Here is a 19,212-nt window from a genome sequence, read left to right on the forward strand (position 1 = left end):
GGGCGGAGTGGCTGCCGGCGGACGTGCGGGCGATGGTGAAGCCGCGAGAGAAGCCCGTGCGCGTGGTGGTCGTCTTCCCGCTGGACTGCGAGATCGACCTGCTCGAGGTTCGGCTCATGGAGACCTACGTACGTAACCCACTTTTGTTGTATGTTCGCTCGCCCGTGAGTTGCTCACATCGTGTGTGTCGTGTGTCGTGTGTCGTGTGTCGTGTGTCGTGTGTGTCGTGTGTGTCGTGTGTGTCGTGTGTCGCGTGTGTCACGAGTGCAGGATGTGGTGGACTACTTTGTCATCGGGGAGTCAAACTACTCCCAGGTGGGTGGCGCCAAGCGCCTCCACTTTTGGGAGTCGCGCCACCGGTTCGAGCGGTTCTGGCCCAAGATCCGCCACATGGCCTTCTGGGAGGGTCCGTCGCCCCAACCTCCCCGCCTCAAACACCACTGGCTGCATTTTAAATTTCTTAATGATTGCACGGAATTGGTTGGTTGGTTGGACACACAGGTTTTAAGGATGCGACCCAAATCAAGAAGCACGACTGGACCAACGAAGATCAGGAGCGGGGCTTGCTGGGCCAGGGTCTGCGCGGACTCGACGACGATGACATCATCCTCCTCACCGACGCGGACGAGATCGCCAACGCCGACGCCCTCAATTTCTATCGACACTTCACCGGTGCTCCACAATCTTCCCAATCTTTTTGTGGGTCCATTCCTGAGCTCAGTCACCTCATCACACCACCGCACACGCACACGCACCACCGCACACGCCCTCAACAACAACAACTACTACTACTACATCAGGGTATCCACCGGGCGGTCGCATCTTCGTGCGATGGTCGCAGATGGGCTTCTTCTGGAAGGTACCCGCCGTGTGGACTCCGCAAGCCTGCATGACCACCTACGCCATGTACGCGCACCACCTTCTGCCGCAGCAGTGACGACACGACACGACACGACACGACACGACCAACGACACGACCAACGACACGACGTCGGTTGGCTACAGTGAGTGTTGAAGCAGTGTTGACCTGTTATGCCCCCCCCCCCGCCCAAACCAGAGCCAAGCAGATTGGAACGAGCGGCATCCGTAAGGCCAGATTCAAACTTGAGCATGGCCGCGACTGGTGGACCTTGGGCAGTGCCTCGGTCGTTGCTGGATGGCACTGCAGCTGGTGCGTGCGGTGGCAATGAAGCCTGCTTTGTGGCCGCCACTCGCGGCAAGCCCTACCTTTTACTGATGACATGCTTGCGGCGCGCGAGCAGGTGCTTCCCGCCCCAGGACTATATGAACAAGTTCCGCAACGTGATCGAGGCCTGGTGGTTCCACGCCGATGAGCTGAAGGACTTCACCCCGGAGGTCTTTGCCAACGCACGCTACAAGGGCACCAAGCCCATTGCCGCCGACGTCGTGGTGCAAGACCACGAGGTATCGTATCCTCCCTCGCTACTCAAGTTCAACTACGTCTGACTCACGGGTTTGGTGCTGCCTCCGTCGCACACAACGCATAACATGACACACGCCACGACACACGCCACGACACACACCACGACACACACGACACACAGGGCATTCCCAAGGCGGCCTTGGAGAACTTCAAGTATCTCTCCGACAGGGACGTGTTCCCCAAGTGTGGCTGGTGTTTGATGCCGAAGGACCCAACATCCCACCCCGTGGGCTCCATCAAGCCGGAGGACCCGCTCCCGGAGGACATGGTGAAGCAGAGCCAACAGTGCTCGAACGACGTGACCCTCGCCTTCACCCCCTACCGCTAATTATTTAAATGTGAATATTCCAAGCAACACACTCTTGAAAATGAAGCAAACATGTGTAGCAGATGCCATTGACAACATGTGGATGATGTTGTTTGTCTTCAGTTGCATTTGGATTGAAAATGAAGCAAGCATGTGATGATGTTGTATTGTGTGTCTTTTGCGAGGGTGGATTGGGTGCTACGAGGGTGGATTGGGTGCTACGAGGGGCGGGGTTCAATGAGGAGGGAGACCTCCCAGAGGAGCTTGTCGTTGTAGGGGACCACGCGCTGCTGCACCCACTCCCGCTTATCCCGTCGGGAGCCCTCGCCCTCCCACTCCTCGACCTGCGCGGCATCGCTGCGCGTGAAGCCGGCAGCACTGCTCTCGGGCGCCTTGCACGGGTCGTCGCGCTCTGCATTGACCTCGTTGTCGTCATCGGGCGCCACCTTCTCTTTGTGCCTGCCCACAATCTCGCTCTTGCTCTTCGAAGCTTTGCTGTTGTCGCCGCTTCCGGTCTTGTTGTGCTTCTTCTTCTGCTTGCCCGCCGCCGCGGAGGCTTCTTGGTGGTCGGGCGTCGACTCGGCCGAGGAGAAGATGCCGAAGCCGCGCACGGGGATGTCCTCGACCCACTCGCGGTAGGGCTCGATCGGCACAAAGTTGTACTTGTGCTCCCGGAACTTGATCATCTCCGAAAAGATAGACGCCTGCCGGCACACACTACCATCAGCCTACCGCACACACCACCGCACACGCACGACGCGCACGATACACACGACACGTACCTCGATCTTCTTCTTGGCGAAGTTGACCATGCCGTTGGCGATGACCTCGGGCACCTGCGAGAGGTGTTCGAGGTCGATGATGTAGATGGCGATGTAGGGAATGAGGCCGTAGACCTCGTCGTCCGACCCACTCTTCCGCTTGTCGCCGCCGCCGCCCGCCGCGTCGTTCTCCCGACTGAGCGCCACCGTGTAGCGCTCGGCCTTGTTGAAGTTCTCGGTCCACGCCTCCCGCTGCATCTCCCGCAGCAGCTTGTACGAATTGTCGGGCGAAATGAGGCTGCTGAGCTCATCGAACACCTTCTTCTCCTTCTTGTTCACCAACTGCGTGGTCGCGTAAAATAGTGAGGGGCGTGAGAGTGGTCAGCAAGGCGGCGGCAGCGACGACGACGAGTTCAAGTGGTCAAGGGGCAGGAGGGTGAACGGTACCTTCCATGTCTTCTTCAAGCGGTTGATGGAACTGTGGTTGAGTCCGCACAGGATGGCCGACATGTCGAAAAAGTTGTTGTACCCGAAGCAGGCCTGCACATGAAGGTAAAGTGAGACACCGCCGCACATCTTGCATCCTTCATCACCGACTCGAATGCGAACCTTGGCCAAGTTGACGAGCTTGCGCAGGGCAGCCACGCGCTGAGGTAGCGCGCGGTAGCTGAGCACCTCGCGGGTGGCCCACTTGGCAACCTGCCAACGAATCGAGTCAGACCGGGCCACAAGGAAGCTCGAAACAGGAAGAATGGCGCACACGCGCGCGTACCTCGTCCCAGCGATTGAGAAAGTTGAAGATGCCGAGGAAGGAAGAGGTGATGGCCATCTTCCTGTGCGCGTGCATGTAGCCCACAAGTCGAGTCGGAGTTATTTGCCTGGGGTTGAGGAATGATAGGAGTTAAAAAACGAACAAGCCTTGTGCACGTGGCCAATGGCGCCAGCACCACTGGTGGCGCGCGTACCGGTAGAGGGACTCGGAGTAGAGCGTGAACTGCCGCGCGAGTTCGATGGCGTCGATGTCCATCATCTCCAGCTTGTCCGCCGTCGGGATACGGTTGGGAATGCGCGGAATGGGCGGATTGGACGCCAACCGGCCCTGAAGAATGAAGCGACAAGAGCGAAAGCGAAAGCGACGGAGAAAAACGAGAGCGAGAGTGAGTCGGAGTGCTCTGTGGCCTGCTGAGCGGGGGAGGGGATGGAGGTACCCCGCGAGAGAAGCGGTAGAAGAGGTCACTGGCGACCTTGAAGACCGATCGGCGATCCCGCTTCTCGAGCGAGCGGATGATGTTCTGTTGAATCATTTTGTTGCCCAGCGCGATCGCCTCCGCCGTCGAGTCCATCCCCAGCTTGTCGCGACACCAATCCACGAAATCCATGCCTGCACAGTTCGCGCATGACAGTTGATGCCCAAGCGCCATCAGAAGAAGCAGAAAGAAAGAGATCGAAGACTGGTCGACGAATGACAGGGCCACGCGCGTGTGCGTACCGTTGAAAGAACGAACGTATTTCTTGCCCTTCTTGTGGAAGATCTGAGTGGCGACGCCCATGTCCTCGCGTTCCATGACCACCAGGATCTCCGAAAGCGGTGAGTTCTTGTCTACCAACACCTCGCGCGCCTGTCGTTGGCGGAAGAATGAGTGAGCTGTCGACTGGGCACAAGCAACTGGCCGCTCAACTGGGGTGAAGTACTCGAGGCGTGGGTGAGGTAGTACCTGCTCAAGCACGAGAGACTTGATGGCCTCGTAGTGCTGCTCGTTGGGCTGATGCACGCGCAGGGTGTTCTCCACGAAGTTCAGCATGCGGGCCAGCAAGCGCGGGTCGTCCTCGAAGTCGTAGAAGTGGTTGGCCAGCCACTTGCGCATGACGTTGAGCACGCGCAGCTGCAGGAGCGGCAGGTACTTGTCGTAGAGGAGGTGCGACGACGAAGAACCCGATGACATCGACGTAGAGACCTCGGCCGCCGATTGCGAGATGGACAGCTCCATGTCCTTGGCCACCGACGGCGGTGGCAAGTTGTAGCGGTCGATCAGGAAATCGAGCAGCTCTTGCGGCTGGGCGAAGGAGCGGTACGAACACAAGAAGTCGTCCACGAACTGTCGGTCTGTTTTTCGGGGTCAGTGGGTCATGATCAGCACAGAACTTGACTGGTGGGTGGCACCTTGGACCTCGCAGTCGGCGAGGTGCGACATGAGTCGATCGACCTCACCGCCGATAATGGCCTCCTTGCCCTCTTTGAGGACCACCTTGAGGCCTCGCTTCCAGTCGTCGGCCAGCAGCGATGGAGCTTCGCCCTGTGTTCGTAAGAGTTCATTAGCATCAGAGCAGCACTAGAGTAATGGCTACCGTTGAAGACATAGAGCCCTACCATGTCCCGATCTGTTCGCTCCTTGCGCTGACCCTCCTTCTGCAGGAGCGACTTGAATGCAAACGAGTCGTGGAGTGGTGCGCCGGGGTAGGGAGCGTCGGTCGCATCGGACCGCTGGCTGGCACCCGCCACCGCGGCCGCGGCGCAGATGGCGGCGCCCACGATTCCACCATTGGGCGGCAGGCGGAGCTGCGCTGCGTCGTCGATGAACCCCGAATCGGCCGCCGCCGTGACGGTGGTGGTTTCCCTGCCGCTGTCGGGGCTGACCCAGTCGCCCTCCCTTCGGGGGGTGAGTTCGCCGACCGGCTCGCTCTCGGCCGGTTCCCGCCTCCCGACACCACCAAGGTTGACCGGCGGCACGGGCAGAAGTGGTCGTCGTTGATGCCTCGGGGACTGCGGCGAGCCGGACAGTGCCTGCGGTGATTGATGGTGACGCGGCGGCAAAGTCGAGGTGAGCAACTGACCGAACGGCACGTCCTCCGCTTTGTAGCCGCCCCGTGGCGTTTGCACTATCGTTTTGAAGCTCCGGAACTCATTGAAAAGCTCGTAGTCTGCGATGCATTGGAGTTGTGGGTTGAGGTTGGTGAGCATCAAGTCAATCATTCACTCAAAGCGAAGCCAATGGGCGATGACCTGTGGTGCCATCGGTGACGTACCAGAGGCCTGCTGGAGCTTCCACCTGGGGGAGCGCTCGACCTGCCCTTGTTTGTGCCGGTCGCGCCATTCGCTGGAATGCCAGTACAGCGGCATGTACTCGTATGATCGTGCGCCGCCCCTACACGCGCCACCAACACGAACGATGAGTCAACCAGCGACTTTTCGCGCTTCATCAACCGATCGAGCGTACCACTCTGGAGCCGCCTGCACGAGCATGGAGTTGCGGTGAAGAACCATTTCGGCCGTCCACGCCCGCCTGTCCCTGTGATTGGACCAGAGTCGTCGAGTCAGGAACAGGAAACCATCGGACCAGTGCGAGTGAACGGAAGAAACTAACATGAGTCCCTTGCGGGGAGAGATCAGGCCGCTGCTGAGCCGCTGCTGTTCGCGGAAGAGACTGTTCCTGTAGAAGTTGTAGAAGCGGCCCTTGCTGTCTTCCTTCTCCTTCCCCTTCTCCTTCTCCTTTGTACACCCGGGTCTGCTCTGTCCGCCTTCGTCATCCTCGCTTTCGTTTTCACTTTCGCTTTCGCTGTCGCTTTCCGTTGAGTCCTCTTCCTCTTCGCTTCCGACCTGCTCTCCCTGCTCGCTGGCTTCTCTGTCGCTGTCGTCCTCCCAGCTGGCGTCGTCGCTCGATGACGCCGAAGAGTAGTCCACGTCGCTGTCCTCTTCCTCTTCCCGCCGGCCGTCGTCGGCGTTGCCCCCGTCGTCGCTCTGGTAGCCGCTCTCCACGACTGCGCCGTGCTTTCGTCGCTTCTCCCAGCCCATCTTACACTGGCGCTCGTCCTCGCAGGGACTGAACTCTCGCGTTGACGTTGCGTCGCTCTCCTGATCAGTCGTCGATGAGTCTTCATCATCGTCATCATCACCGTCACTCGAGCAGTCCTCGATGTCGCCTTCCTCCTCCGTTTCGCTGTCCTCCATCACACCCGTCGCGAAGCTCCTTCTCCTTCGCTTCGCATGCGCAGTCGCTGCCGACGTCCGGGCGAGCTCCGCCTTCGCCAGCGGTCGCGTCGACGCTCTCCTCCGCTCCTGCGCGGGGCCAGCACGCACGCCGGTCGTTCCGCTCTCGGCACTCCGCAGCGCTTCCGCTATCTTGGCGTCGCGAATTCTTTGAATTTCGAGGCCCAGCTGGTCGGCCGTTGCTTGGCCCTTTCGCGCGCTTTTTCTTCGGCGTGTAGCCTCGCCGCTGCCGCCTTGGGCGGTAGAAGACTGAAGATGACGATGATGGTGATGGTGACGATCGTGTGTGCTGGTCTCCTTGTCCCTCCTGCTCTTCTTCTTTTTCGTGTGGGGTGAACGTCGTTCCTGGGAGTGCTTCATGCGGTCGAGGTGGCTTTGTAGAAGGGCGCGAAGTCGCATGTTTTCCTGCTCGAAGGAGCGCAGCGAGGAACGACGGGACCTCCCTGGCGAGGAGGGAGATGAGGAGGATGACCCCTTGGAGCGAGCCCGTGTGGGCAAGGCTCCTCCTCGTAGCAGAGGAGATTCGTCCAGATCGGGAGATCGTCTTCGTTGTGCTCGGTATTCTTCCTCTTCCACTTCCTCTCCTCCCTCTGCTTCGGCAACCACCTCCCGCTTCGCCCCGTGGAAGAATTCATCCAACGCCGAATTTGATCCGTTTATCTTGTGCATCTGCGCCAGCCTCATCTTCTTGTTGCAGCCCTCGGCGACGTCCGTTCCCGCCTGCAAACGAAACAGAACAACAGGAGGTCAGTCAGATTCACCTTCACTTGGGCCTTCTTCCTTTCTGCACCAGGAGGTACCAGCATACGAGGGCAGTCTCGCTGCCAAGATGAACGAGGGGAGACCAAGTAAGAGAAGGAGAGCAGAGAGGACGGAGAGACAACAGGGAAAGGATGGATTTGTCCAAACCCAGCGACGACCAGATACCGCCCACAAATAAGAGGCGCTCGTAATTCCTAGCTCTTCTTCGCTCTTTGCCTTTTCTCTCTTTGCTGTTGGGCTGGGGCCGAAGGAGAAGGGGTAGAAGGAGGAAGAGGCTGAGCTGCAAGTGGTACCTTCACGTGGAGGGCACCACCCGGGATGAGTCGTCTAGCAGAGATGAGGTGGTGTGAAATGAAATGCTCTTTATATAGGGCTTGCAAAGGGCGGGCCTTAGGCGGTACAGTGCTGCGTGGGGAAGCGGTTGAGTGGTGAGGCGGTGCTCTCGCCTGGCGCTGTTGACAAGAATGTTGCGCCCAGGCCACAAGAGGAAAAGACGTAGAAAAGAGGCGGCGATGCTCCGGGACCTTGTGTTGTTGGAGCACCAACGTGAACACCTGGTGTTGGCAGGCTGCCCAAACCGCACGAAGTCAAAACCAATTTTTTATTCGAAGAATTGCAGCCATAATTGTTGGCCTTTTTATTTTTTTATATAAAGTGGACGAAGATGGACGGGAGCGATGACGATGAGTTCAATGGCTTCGAGGAAGGCGAAGAGGAGGAGGAGGATTTCGACTTTGGGGATGGAGATGGCGATGACGACAACGATGATGAACCCCTCCCATCGCTATCCATGGCAGACGATGATGCCATTAGCAGTAAAGGAAGCATGAGGGCCTATAAAATAATTGCCTTTGAGGACATTATCTCGAGCCAGCAGACCAAGGCTGAGAAGATACACGAAGTGCTCGTACGCCCCCACATCTAATTTTACTCTGAATTGAGCGACTAGATGCGTGGCTTGATACGTCTGTTTGACTCTTTGCCGCCGCTGCAGGGCATCGCCAACTCATTTGCACGCATCCTGTTGGTGCACTACGGCTGGGACGAGGAAAGGTTGCTGAGCGACTTCTTCGAGCGCGGCATCGACTACGTGTACAAGAGCGCGGGCGTGGTGGCCCCGAAGGAGAACGAAGACGAAGAGGCCGGTGCCGACAAGGCCCCAAGCGACGCTGGGGACGACGACCTCAACCCTAGCGCTAAGTGTCGCAAGAAGGAGGTCGCCTGCGAAAGGTATCGTCGTGTCGTGTGTCGTGTGTGTTTGTGGTCAGTTGCTAACGCTCGCCACGCAGCTGCATGGACGACGTGCTCGAGGACAATACGACCAAGCTCGCTTGTGGTCACAGGTTCTGCAACGACTGCTACCAGGTACATAGCACCGCGCCGAGCATGCACCCGCGGCCCGCGCCTCGCGAAGTCCACTCATGTTGAGCTCACTTTCGCCGTTCGCGTCGTGCTGGTCGTCTAGACCTATGTAGCGATGAAGATCAACGAGGGACAAGCCAACGCCATCACCTGCATGGCCTACAAATGCAACACAAAGCTCGACGAAACGTTGATCCCCAAGTACGCTCCTCCGCCCCAGGCGTTTTGACAAGCTTCTCTTCGGCCCGGTGCGAGCGACTCACCGTGGTGGCGCGTGCAGGCTGGTCGACGACCCACTAGTTTTGAAGAAGTACCACAAAACCTTGGCCGAGTCCTATGTAAATGATAATCCCCTGGTCAAGTGGTGCACATCCACACCGCACTGTGGCAACGCCGGTACGCGACTTCCCCGTTCTCGTTCGTTGATGCCTCTGACGCTATGCTCCCTATCCCTGCCCAGTCGAGGTGTTGTGGGGCAAGCAGGTTGAGGTGCAGTGCTGCTGTCACCATCGGTACGCGCTTGTGTGCCACCACTTCGTTTCAGCTGTCGTGTCTGCGGGGGCGTGGCTCACGTGAGCGTGTTCAGGTTTTGCTTCAACTGCCTGAAGGACCCGCACAGCCCGGTGCCGTGCAAGATGGTGAACCAGTGGATGGAAAAGTGCGAGGGCGAGGGAGAGACATTCAAGTACATATCGGCCAACACCAAGGACTGTCCCAAGTGTGGCTCGCCAGTGGAGAAGAACGGAGGCTGCAACCTAATGACTTGTCGTTGCGGCACCTTCTTTTGCTGGGTACGCGTGTTTACTTCTTCTTTTTTCCCCCCTCGTCGTTGCGTTTTCATGTCATGACGAACTTCTCTCTCGCGTCTTCTTCTTCTTCTTCACAGCTGTGCGGCGCGCAAACGGGTTCTGCGCACACGTGGGAGAAGATCGCGGGCCACTCGTGCGGCAAGTACAAGGAGGAAAAGGAAAAGAACGCCGACGACGCCCGCGTGTCTCTGCAGCGATACATGCACTACTACGAACGGTACATCGCATCACACGTCAGACGCTATCACGCCTCGCAGTAGAGCTGGACTAGTCCAATAACGTTTCTCTGCTCCCCCCCGGTGGCTAGGTACAAGGCGCACAACGACTCTTCGATGCTGGAGGCGCAGATGCGGGTGCAACTGCTCGACAAGGTGTCGGTGCTGCTTGAAAAGACCGGCACGTTCACCTCCTACGAGGAGAAGTGGCTGGCGCGCGCTCTGGACATGCTCTTCGAGGTACTGTCTTCTGGCCCCATTGTCGTTTGGGGGTTGGTCGGGGAAGAAGAACGTGAAAACTCAGCTGACTTTTCACCCACGACGTTGCTTGCGTAGTGTCGCCGAGTACTGAAGTGGTCGTACGTGCTGGCCTACTTCATCTTTGGGCCGGAGGGCAAGAAGATGGTCGACCAGGAAGCCAACAAGGCGCACAAGATGCTCTTTGAAGACCACCAAGAACAGGTAGGTGTCGCACCGCAGCCACTCTCCCGAGCCTCGGCGTGAGCGCAGTGGTCCGCGTACTTACCCTCACAATTCTCACTCAGCTGGAGATCACCACCGAGATCCTTTCCAAAAAGCTGGAGACTCCACCGCAAGAAATGACTTCTGGTGCGTTTCGGCGTGAGCCCAGGCGCGCGTCTGCAGTGCACTGACTTATGGTCACTATGGCGGTGTTGTGCTGTGCAGATCTGCACCTGGACATCATGAATATCACGGTGCTGGCGGAGAGGCGGTGCAAGGGCCTCTTCGACATCATTCTGAGCGACATCGTGGCCAAGGGAGCCTACGGCTTCGATGTCTCCGGCTACTCCTTCTCCATGGAACTCAGTTCCTTACATTGTACGCCGCTCCGCCACATTCACGTCAGCTGCTCTTTCTAATCCGTTTCGTGTCGTTGGTCGTGTTGTGTCGTTTCGCCCGCGTACAGCGATCCAGCAGCGGCTGGGCACGCCAAAAGAGGACGAAAGCGCACCAGACGACAAGGCCAAAGGCAAGGAAAAGGAGAAAGAGAAGGAGAAGGAAAGGGAGAAAGAAATGGAGAACGCGGAAGTGAAGGCGGCGCCTGCAGTAGGGTTGAACAGCCCGGTGGCCAAGATCGCACGCAAGCGCGACGACAACGCTCGCGATCGACTGTGGGAAGCGCGACGAGCCCACCGGGGGCAGGCCGTCGCGGCAGTCCCTCAAGAAGTGGCGGTCGAGCCGAAGAAGGACAAGCGGAAGAAGAAGGAGACGAAGGAGGAAGAGGAGATGTTGAAGAAGGCGATGGAGCTTTCTGAAGAGGAGATGATGCGTAAGGCCATCGAGGCCAGCGAGAAAGAGCAACTCGGGATGGTAACTTACGAGACGTGGCTCGATGGAGAGATGGATGTCTTCGTGGAGAAAGGGAAGAACGAGGAGGACGAAGAAGACGAAGAAGACAAGGACGACGACAAGACGACGACGACGACGAAGATAAAGACGAAGACGAAGCGCGCCGCTGCCGCCAACAAGAAGCGAAAGCGAACGGAGACGAAGGGCCAAGGCGAGCAGCCGGACGCCGAACAGGAACTGCTGCGGCAAGCCATCGCCGCCAGCATCAACGAGTTCTAACGCTTTGGGCGCCCAATGTACAGGAAATAAACGCCGCCCAGGCGTTGCCGTCTCGCGCTCGGACAACGTGGCTGCGGCTTATTCACAGCTTGCCATTGTCGTACGTCACCTTCTCTTGCCAGGTTCCATTTTGGTCGCGACCGCTGTTGGGAGTGAAAGCAACCGTCCGGTTGGCCCTCCCAAACGATTTCCGAAACGTGCGCCAAAGCGGTCAGCTTCGGAGATATTTAAATTTGTCTCCAGTACCAAATATGGAGGCCTTTTTCCATTTCCATTTCCATCCCTGGCTTGCCTGAAAAGCGAAGCTACAGGCAGGTATGCCTCTTCTTCACCGTGAACCAGGAGCAAGTGCCCTGACGAGAAGGGGTTCGTGACGGCATTGGATTCGAAGGTGATGGGCTGGTACTAACCGTCCTTCCCTTCCTGCCTCCAGTACTGCGCAGAATGAGGAAGTCTTCCCTGCTGGCGATCGCCCTCCTACTTGTAGGGGTGGCCGTGATGTTCGGTGGCAGCGCTGCCGCTGTTGATATGCCCTGGCTTACCGTAAAACAGGGCAACAACCGATACTTCATCGCCGACGACCAGGGCCGAGAGGTACAACTGCTGTCCCCTCATTAAACACCCCCCCCCCCGCCCGAAAGCTGACGCAGCGTTCACCACAACGCAGATTATCCTGCGTGGTGTGAACGTAGAGTTTTTGCAGCGCGAGCTCGACGACGCTCGTCGCCCCATTGGTACCAATGGCTCTCACCTTGACCTCCCCTCCTGCCTTCTCTTCGTCTGACGTCCTTGCCTGCCCACTCGCTGTATCTATTTCCCAAGATCCGGCTGACTACGACGGCAAGTGCCCCGTGAACAAGGAGGAGTACTACGAACCGCCGGTGTGCCAGGTGGACGCGGGAAAGGGCATGTACGGGCAGCCCACCGACTTCACGTCAAGCAACGACTTTGCTCAGATGCGGGTACCGACCAAGCCATTCACCCCGATGCCGTAGTGAGGTCTCTGATCCTTTGTTACGCCCTGGCAGGCCCTCGGTTTCAATTTGGTTCGGCTCTGCCTCAACTGGAACCTGTTCGAGCCGCAGCCTGGCAACTACAGCCAGCAGTACCTCGACCGTATTGCCCAGGTACACTGTCTGCGCTCGGCTGCTTTGCGTTTTCAATGCCTTGAAGCTGTTCACTCATTCACTCTATGCATGCGCACTTAAGGTGGTGGGCTGGGCCAAGGAGCAGGGCATCTACATCCTCCTGGACATGCACCAGGACCAGTACTCTCGGTTCATCTTCGCCGACCAGGCCTTCAACTATCCTCCCTACCTGCAGCCGCAGGACGGGCAGGACGGCGCTCCCGCCTGGGCCGTCGTGACCGACGGCTGGCCCGCCGTGGCCATTGACGGGCAGGGACCGCTCAACCTGGCTGTCATGGCCGCAGTCGACAACTTTTACAACAACCTCGTCATCCCGGGCCTTCCTCAGGGGGACGCCCCGGGACCTGGCCTGCAGGACCACTTCATCGGCGCCATAGCCTTCCTGGCCAAGAGGTACAGACTGTTCCTTATTCTGATTCCTCTCTCTCCCCCTTGTTCATCACTGTGTGTGTGTGCAGATTCAAGAACGAGAGCACGGTGGTGGGCTACGAGATCATGAACGAGCCGCCTCCGGGCTTCAACTTCGATCTGATCGATTTCTCGAGCTCGCTCCTCTACCCTCTGTATACGCGGGTCATTCAGGCCCTCACTGGCGTACGCGACGGCCTCCCCACGTGCCCTTCGTCTCAGCCCAACTCGCGCGACTGCGCTTACCCGTCGCTGGGCGTGGAGGACAACCGCCACCTCATCTTCTTCGAGCCGATGGCCATCCGCAACCAGTTCGACGTCTCCTTCCAGAACTCGGCGCCATTCACGTCGTACCCCAACCTCGTGTTCTCGCCGCACGTCTACACCCACATTTTCACCATTGACCAGGTGCTGGGTCTGCCGGCCACCAACAACATCTACCCGCCGAGCTACGACTTTGCCTTCACCACTGCGCGCTACGAGGCCAACGCGATGAAGGCCGCTGTGCTGGTGACCGAGTTCGGAGGCGCGGCGCATCTGGACAACATCACCCTGATCGGTACCATCGAGGCGCAGGAGAGGAGCCTTGTACGGCCTCACGCCCTATGTACTCTCGTTTTCATTCATTGGAGTGCCGCTCATCAGAAAGCGTTGCGGTTGTTCACAGGTAGGTTCGACGATGTGGAGCTGGAAGAGCAACACAGGGACCGACGTATCGGGAGAGAAGGACATGTGGTCGGTCTACGCCGGGCCTGTCATGATCAACGGCACAATGCAACCGAGCGGCCCGATCTTGAAGGCGCGAGAGCGCTTCATCTCGCGCATCTACCCGCGAGCCGTGTGGGGCGAGCTGCTCGACTTCTCATACGACACCGACTACCAGAGCTTCACTATGAACGCCGTGGCGGACGCTGCGGGAACCACCCTGATCTACATCCCGCCGATCGTGAGCGGAACTGTCAAGATCGCCGCCAGCGGGGCGGCAGAGGAGCACGACATGACCGTCAACCCCGACAACAGCAGGTTGGTCAACATCCGCATCAGGGGCGCGGGAGCCTATCAGGTCACTATCGTACCTGTGGGTGATGCTGTTCACCCGCTGAAGGCCAAGGGTACTGTGCCTCTTCTGATGGTGCGCCTACTCTGCGCAGCAGCTGCTAACACAACGTGCTGGAAATGAATGCAGCCCGCCGCCCGCCCGCCACAGAGATGAGTGTGGAGGGAGCCAGCTTGATGAAGGAGGTGATGGGAGCCTACGCCTCCTTGGCGAAGGTCCTGGCTTCGATCAAGGGCCAGCCTTCCAAGCTTCCCGTACTCCTGGACTTCCTTGCGTCTGATGCGATGAAGCCCCTTTGAAGGCAATGAAATCGCCTGCACGACGCCGTCTTTCTCTTCACAAACACGCAACTAATTGGGAATTGTTATTTTCTCCACCTTTAATTTATTTTCCTTTTCTCTTTGCCCTCGATTTGATTCAATCCTCAAAAGATGTCGAACGGAGTGGTTGCGAATGCCATCTGGCGGAGGTCTATGGCCGGAGGAATGAGGGGCTTCGCGTCCGCTAGCTTGCCCATGCGCGCCGGACAAAGAGTGCGACTCATGCAGGGTGTCGGTCGAAGCGGCAACGAAGATGGCGCCTTCCACGATGCTCCTGACTGGGAATACGCTGGTAAATCTCATGATCCCCCCCCCCATCCCCTCAATTTATGCCGCTTTTCCGTCTCACCTAAAAACGTGCGATTAGATGGAACACCAGCTCCCCCGTCGCGGAAGCAGATTGTTTGGATGACCAAGCGACAGGAGACGGAAGAGCGAATCCAGCGCCTGCGTGAGGAGGTGATGGAGATGGAACAGAAGGAGCTCGAGCGCCAGTCCTTTTACAAAGACGAGTAAACAACGAAACGGCCCTCTTCTTCACGCAGCCCAACTTGCCCAACGCGTTTATTCCTAAAATTCTTTGTGGTTAGCGTTCGCGCCAAAAGCTTGGCGTTGCATCTTCTTGCTTTAATTGAGGAATGGAGAAGGACGTGCAGACTCTGACTGCCCGTTTCGAGGAGGGGGAATGCTTTTACGCAATCCTCAGCGTGAAGAAGGATGCATCTGCCACTGAAATCAGGAAGGCCTACCACAAATTGGCCCTCCAGTTCCACCCGGACCGAGTGCAAGGTGACGACGCGGCCCGGGCCAGGGCCAAGAGCGAGTTCCAGACCCTGGGGCGCATCTACGAGACCCTCAGCGTGGAAGAGAAGCGAAAGTTCTACGATGAGACGGGCTCGATAGAGCATGACGATTTCCTATCGAGTAGCGAGGACAAGAATTGGGATGAGTACTGGCGCCTGCTCTTCAAGAAGGTCACCTCCGATGACATCGAGAACTACGCCAAGTCGTTTAAGGGTTCAGAGCTAGAGGCTTCCGACGTCAAGCAGGCCTATGTCGATCACGAGGGTACATTCCCGACAGCAGCGGACAGCATTCTTTCGAGCCTGCCAAGCTCACGCCCTCTATGTCGCTTGCAGGCAACATGGAGCGCATCATTGACACGGTGGTGCTGAGCAGCTGGGACGACGAAGACCGGTTCCGTGCCATCATCGACGCTGCGATCAAGGCGGGCGAGGTACCGACCTTTGACGAGTACGAGGCGAGCGCGAAGAAGAAGCAGAACAAGAAGCGCACCACCGCCGCGGCCAGACGGCGCAAGGCGCAGGAGGAGGAAGAGGCCAAGGAGGCCGAGGAGCTCGCGCAGAAGATGGGCCTCAGGGCGGGCGGCAAGAAGGGCGGCGATGACGCGCTCAAGCAGATGATCCTTCAGAACAAGGGCAAGTCAGAGACACGCTTCAACTCGGTCATCGCCAAGTACGATTCCTCCACACTCTCCAGCTGCTGCTCTGGTCTGACGCAATCGTCCTCTCTGTTGCGCGCAGCTTGGAGGCCAAGTACGGCGGCAAGAAGGAGACCAAGAAGAAGGGAGCCGGACGCAAAGGCAAGAAGCAACAACAACAAGAAGAGGAGGAACTCAACGACGAGCCAACAGAAGAGGAATTCCTTGCGCTGCGGAAGAAGCTCGAGGAGAAGAAGAGCAAACCGGAAGAGAAGGCGAGAAGCCGAAAGAAGAGGAGGATCGAGCAGGACGACGAGGAGGTGGAACTCCACGATGACAACGAGCCAACGGAAGAGGAGTTTGAACAGGCGAGGAAGCGGCTGGAGGAGCAGAGGAAGACCAAGGCAGCAGCCGCCACCAAGAAGACCACCCAGCGCGGCGCCGCCAAGACCGGCGCCAGGGGTGGTAAAGGCAGGAAGTAAGTCAAACGAAGATGCAGCAGCCACACCTAAAAGGGTACTTTTTGGCCATTTGGAATGCACGGAATGTGCGTTGCGTTCTGTTCGGCCCGCGGCGGCACGTTCCTAAAAGGGGTGAAGGCCAAGGAAAAGAAGGAAATGCTCTTTTAGACAGAAGAGGAGAAAGAAGCTGCTCCTCACCAGTCCCCCCCAACGGGTTTGTGCTTGCTCCTTCTTGTGCATTGTTTATCACCCCGAACCAAGCTGCATACAGTGCAAAGCACAACCTTCCACAGCCCAGTACTGTTTAACTCCTATTAATCGAAGGATTAGTTTGTTGGATTACGATGGGCAACCAAGCACCGACAGCAACGGGAAAGGTGGAGGTTACGGGCCTGTGGGTGTACCCCGTCAAGTCGTGCCGCGGCATCGCGCTGGACGAAGCCCGCCTCAACAAGTACGGTTTCGAACACGACCGCGAGTGGATGGTCGTGACCGAGCAGGCGCGCGACAACCTGCGCTCCTTCGTCACTCTCCGCCAGATCCCTCGCATGGCCCTCGTCGTGCCTCGCTTCGAGGTATGTACCACCACTCATGTCATGCCTTCCCCAATGTTGATCATACGCATAGCTTGTGGCTGATCACTCGTGTTCATGTCTGGGTGTAGGATGAGCACCTGTGCCTCGACGCGCCGGGGATGGACACCCTTCGCATACCGTTGGCCTACTCGGCAGAGCACGACAAGGCCGATCACGAGCAGGTCCGACTGTGGAGCGCGACGGTGCCGGTCGTCGATGAGGGCGCCGAGGCCGCCCAGTGGCTGTCCACCTTCCTGAAGAAGCCGCTCAGGTAGCCGCTCACAGTCTCTCTATCGATGGACGCAGATCACTGACCCTGAGGTGCGCCGCAGGTTGGTGCGAATGACGAAGGACTTCTCCCGACGAGTTGATCCCGACTGGTCAGTGCCGGGCGTGGAGAGCATCACCTCCCTGACCGACTGTCAGCCCTTTCTCGTAGTCTCGCAGGAGTCCCTTGACGGTAAAGCGCCATCACACCTTCCCCACTGCGCGACTGAGCTGTTGGCCACTAACATATATGACGCCAATGCAGATCTTGTGGCGAGGGTCGAACAGATAGCCAGCGAGAACGGCGAAGAGGCTGTACACATCACCATGGACCGCTTCCGCCCCAACATGTACGTCTCTGGCCGCCGGCGGTAAGCGGACGTGCAATGGAATGAGCACAGACCTCATTTTTCCTCGGCCAGTGTGGTCCGCGGAGCAGGGAAGCCGTTCGCTGAGGACTTTTGGCGAAAGCTCAAGATTGGAGGGTCCGTGCTGCACCAACGCACACGCACACGCGTGTAGACTACCACACTTGCTCACTTTCTGGGCATGCCTACAGGGTGGAGTTCCATGTGGCCCAGCCCTGCGACCGCTGCATGCTCCCACGCGTGGACCCGGTCTTGGGCGAGCTCGGCAAGCACGAGCCCACGCGCTCGCTGACCACCTTCCGCACGCGAAACGGGAAGCAGTACTTTGGCCAGTACCTCCTGCACACCAGCTACACCGGTACGAGCACTCATGCTCCTCATACTCCTCTGTGATGGGCTGAGCACTAGAGCTCACAACATTGCGGCGCCTAGGGAGCATCAAGACTGGACAGGAGGTGGAAGTCGTGGAACAAGCGGATGAGTCGAACCTTGACACCTTGTGATTGTTTTTGTGTTTAACAAAAACAAATTATTTCCAGGAAATGATGAAAACATTTTCCTTTATTCCGCATCTAATCTGCAAAGTAAACACAAGAGATGAAGCAGAGCCAAGGTGCCGGCGCATCGGGCTACCTAGGCTGGAGCCTTTACTTCCCGTTTGAGGAGTTCTCGCCTGAGGATATGGCGAGCCGTGCCACCCTCATTGATGGCTTACCTGTCGCCCATTACCACACCTGCCCAAAAGGTGCGCTCCAAGGCGCCAGTGATTAATATTGACTTAATGATGATTTGAGTGCAATGGTAGGAAGCGATTCGACGGATGAGGGGCCTCACGCTCGACTACAGCCTATTGGTGAAGGAGTTGGATGAAAAGACTAAGAGCATCTTCATGCCCGCTCTGCTGGGCGAACCTGAGCTCTGCATTGGCTCGGTTGGCGTTGCCGTCTTTGAGGTGCGCCAACCCTGCGCGACGCGCTGCTCCGCTGGTGTGTGCACACAACATGGGCTGAAGTCGTGACCTGGGGTGTGCAATAGGTCGTCTACCACGGCGTAAGCGAGGAGAAAGTTAGCAAGCACAAGCTCAACATCCGCTTTGCACACTACGACAAAGTAACGGCCATCAAGAAGATCAAGTCCAACTACATCGGTACGGGCGAGCACGTGGCGCTCACACTCGACCAGCACACGCTTACGGCCCACCATCTGTGGTGTGTGTGTGTGTGTGCGTGCGTGCGTCACGCGCAGGCAAGTTCACTTGCGTGCGAGGCACGATCGTGCGGGTAGGCAATATCAAGCCCATCGTGAGGCAAATGGACTTCCACTGTGGTCGCTGCGGCAGCACCATGATGCGCATCTTCGAGGACGGCAAGTTCAGTGCGCCGGAGAAGTGTGCCACCACGCACTGTCGTGGCCGCGCATTCGATCCCGTCCGTGGCTCGGCAGTGACGGTCGACTGGCAAAAGATCAGGTACTCTTCGCCATCTTATCACTCCAGCGGCCAGTTTCAACTGACCGCTCAACACTCACAGAGTGCAAGAGCTGATGGCGACGGGAAACGACGCAGGCCGAGTGCCGCGGACAATCGAGTGCGAGCTCACAGACGACATGGTCGATGCAGGCGTGCCGGGAGACGTGGTCACGGTGGCCGGTATCGTCAAGGTCATGAATCCCGACCTCGAAAAGCCTGGTACGTGCTTCCGCGCAGTGTGTGAGTAGCAGAAAGGCCGTTGAGCTGCGACCCTGACACACTTGCGCGATCTCAATGTCAAAAAAAAAAGGTCGAGGAGCAAAGCAACAGAAAGAGAAGGCGATGTTCGTGATCTATCTCGATGCCAACGTGGTGGAGAACTGCAAGCAGATGGACAAGCTCGAAGCGGTCGACTTTTCCCTGGTCGACCTGCAAATGATCACCGACATCGCCTCGCAGGAGAA

General features: G+C 58.1%; 9 protein-coding genes across 9 annotated transcripts in view; 7 read left to right on the forward strand and 2 right to left on the reverse strand.

The window, feature by feature from the left end:
• Positions 1-32: 32 nt before the first annotated feature.
• ACA1_206310 (glycosyltransferase family 17 protein) lies at positions 33-1,772 on the forward strand (the record flags this gene model as incomplete). The annotated part of the gene is made up of 7 exons (XM_004339862.1): positions 33-128; positions 271-406; positions 502-672; positions 801-906; positions 1,058-1,171; positions 1,263-1,425; positions 1,566-1,772. 7 exons carry the CDS (start codon positions 33-35, stop codon positions 1,770-1,772), a joined length of 993 nt encoding a protein of 330 aa, XP_004339910.1.
• Positions 1,773-1,969: 197 nt separating this feature from the next.
• Positions 1,970-6,458, reverse strand: ACA1_206320 (RasGEF domain containing protein; the record flags this gene model as incomplete). Its single annotated transcript, XM_004339863.1, has 14 exons — positions 1,970-2,455; positions 2,534-2,854; positions 2,960-3,052; positions 3,122-3,211; positions 3,285-3,390; positions 3,478-3,611; positions 3,721-3,893; positions 4,002-4,131; positions 4,228-4,616; positions 4,674-4,806; positions 4,881-5,273; positions 5,355-5,431; positions 5,537-5,559; positions 5,728-6,458. The coding sequence occupies 14 exons, from the start codon at positions 6,456-6,458 to the stop codon at positions 1,970-1,972; spliced, it is 3,279 nt and encodes a 1,092-aa protein (XP_004339911.1).
• Positions 6,459-7,923: 1,465 nt separating this feature from the next.
• Positions 7,924-11,235, forward strand: ACA1_206330 (IBR domain containing protein; the record flags this gene model as incomplete). Its single annotated transcript, XM_004339864.1, has 13 exons — positions 7,924-8,166; positions 8,254-8,489; positions 8,549-8,624; positions 8,725-8,822; positions 8,902-9,017; positions 9,082-9,133; positions 9,208-9,412; positions 9,508-9,647; positions 9,738-9,885; positions 9,982-10,107; positions 10,191-10,254; positions 10,333-10,473; positions 10,574-11,235. 13 exons carry the CDS (start codon positions 7,924-7,926, stop codon positions 11,233-11,235), a joined length of 2,307 nt encoding a protein of 768 aa, XP_004339912.1.
• A 444-nt stretch (positions 11,236-11,679) lies between these two features.
• Positions 11,680-14,147, forward strand: ACA1_206340 (cellulase (glycosyl hydrolase family 5) subfamily protein; the record flags this gene model as incomplete). The annotated part of the gene is made up of 8 exons (XM_004339865.1): positions 11,680-11,829; positions 11,939-11,969; positions 12,058-12,197; positions 12,264-12,362; positions 12,445-12,776; positions 12,842-13,379; positions 13,459-13,903; positions 13,999-14,147. 8 exons carry the CDS (start codon positions 11,680-11,682, stop codon positions 14,145-14,147), a joined length of 1,884 nt encoding a protein of 627 aa, XP_004339913.1.
• Positions 14,148-14,279: 132 nt separating this feature from the next.
• On the forward strand, positions 14,280-14,684 carry ACA1_206350 (uncharacterized protein; the record flags this gene model as incomplete). The annotated part of the gene is made up of 2 exons (XM_004339866.1): positions 14,280-14,460; positions 14,548-14,684. The coding sequence occupies 2 exons, from the start codon at positions 14,280-14,282 to the stop codon at positions 14,682-14,684; spliced, it is 318 nt and encodes a 105-aa protein (XP_004339914.1).
• Positions 14,685-14,806: 122 nt separating this feature from the next.
• ACA1_206360 (DnaJ domain containing protein) lies at positions 14,807-16,091 on the forward strand (the record flags this gene model as incomplete). The annotated part of the gene is made up of 3 exons (XM_004339867.1): positions 14,807-15,236; positions 15,308-15,644; positions 15,713-16,091. The coding sequence occupies 3 exons, from the start codon at positions 14,807-14,809 to the stop codon at positions 16,089-16,091; spliced, it is 1,146 nt and encodes a 381-aa protein (XP_004339915.1).
• A 323-nt stretch (positions 16,092-16,414) lies between these two features.
• On the forward strand, positions 16,415-17,783 carry ACA1_206370 (molybdenum cofactor sulfuraselike protein 1, putative; the record flags this gene model as incomplete). The annotated part of the gene is given in 8 exon segments (XM_004339868.1): positions 16,415-16,645; positions 16,735-16,916; positions 16,952-16,966; positions 16,978-17,105; positions 17,178-17,262; positions 17,335-17,397; positions 17,472-17,638; positions 17,713-17,783. 8 exon segments carry the CDS (start codon positions 16,415-16,417, stop codon positions 17,781-17,783), a joined length of 942 nt encoding a protein of 313 aa, XP_004339916.1.
• Positions 17,784-17,877: 94 nt separating this feature from the next.
• On the forward strand, positions 17,878-18,996 carry ACA1_206380 (uncharacterized protein; the record flags this gene model as incomplete). Its single annotated transcript, XM_004339869.1, has 5 exons — positions 17,878-18,025; positions 18,090-18,232; positions 18,316-18,427; positions 18,526-18,748; positions 18,810-18,996. The coding sequence occupies 5 exons, from the start codon at positions 17,878-17,880 to the stop codon at positions 18,994-18,996; spliced, it is 813 nt and encodes a 270-aa protein (XP_004339917.1).
• Positions 18,997-19,101: 105 nt separating this feature from the next.
• The window catches only part of ACA1_206390 (uncharacterized protein), a gene marked incomplete at both ends in the record, with an annotated part of 1,025 nt that continues 914 nt past the window's right edge, over positions 19,102-19,212 (reverse strand). Inside the window, 2 exon segments of the mRNA XM_004339870.1 lie at positions 19,102-19,128; positions 19,145-19,177. Coding sequence (XP_004339918.1) covers positions 19,102-19,128; positions 19,145-19,177 — 60 coding nt within the window.

This window comes from Acanthamoeba castellanii (assembly GCF_000313135.1).
Source record: "Acanthamoeba castellanii str. Neff unplaced genomic scaffold scf7180000084757, whole genome shotgun sequence".
NCBI lineage: Eukaryota > Discosea > Longamoebia > Acanthamoebidae > Acanthamoeba > Acanthamoeba castellanii.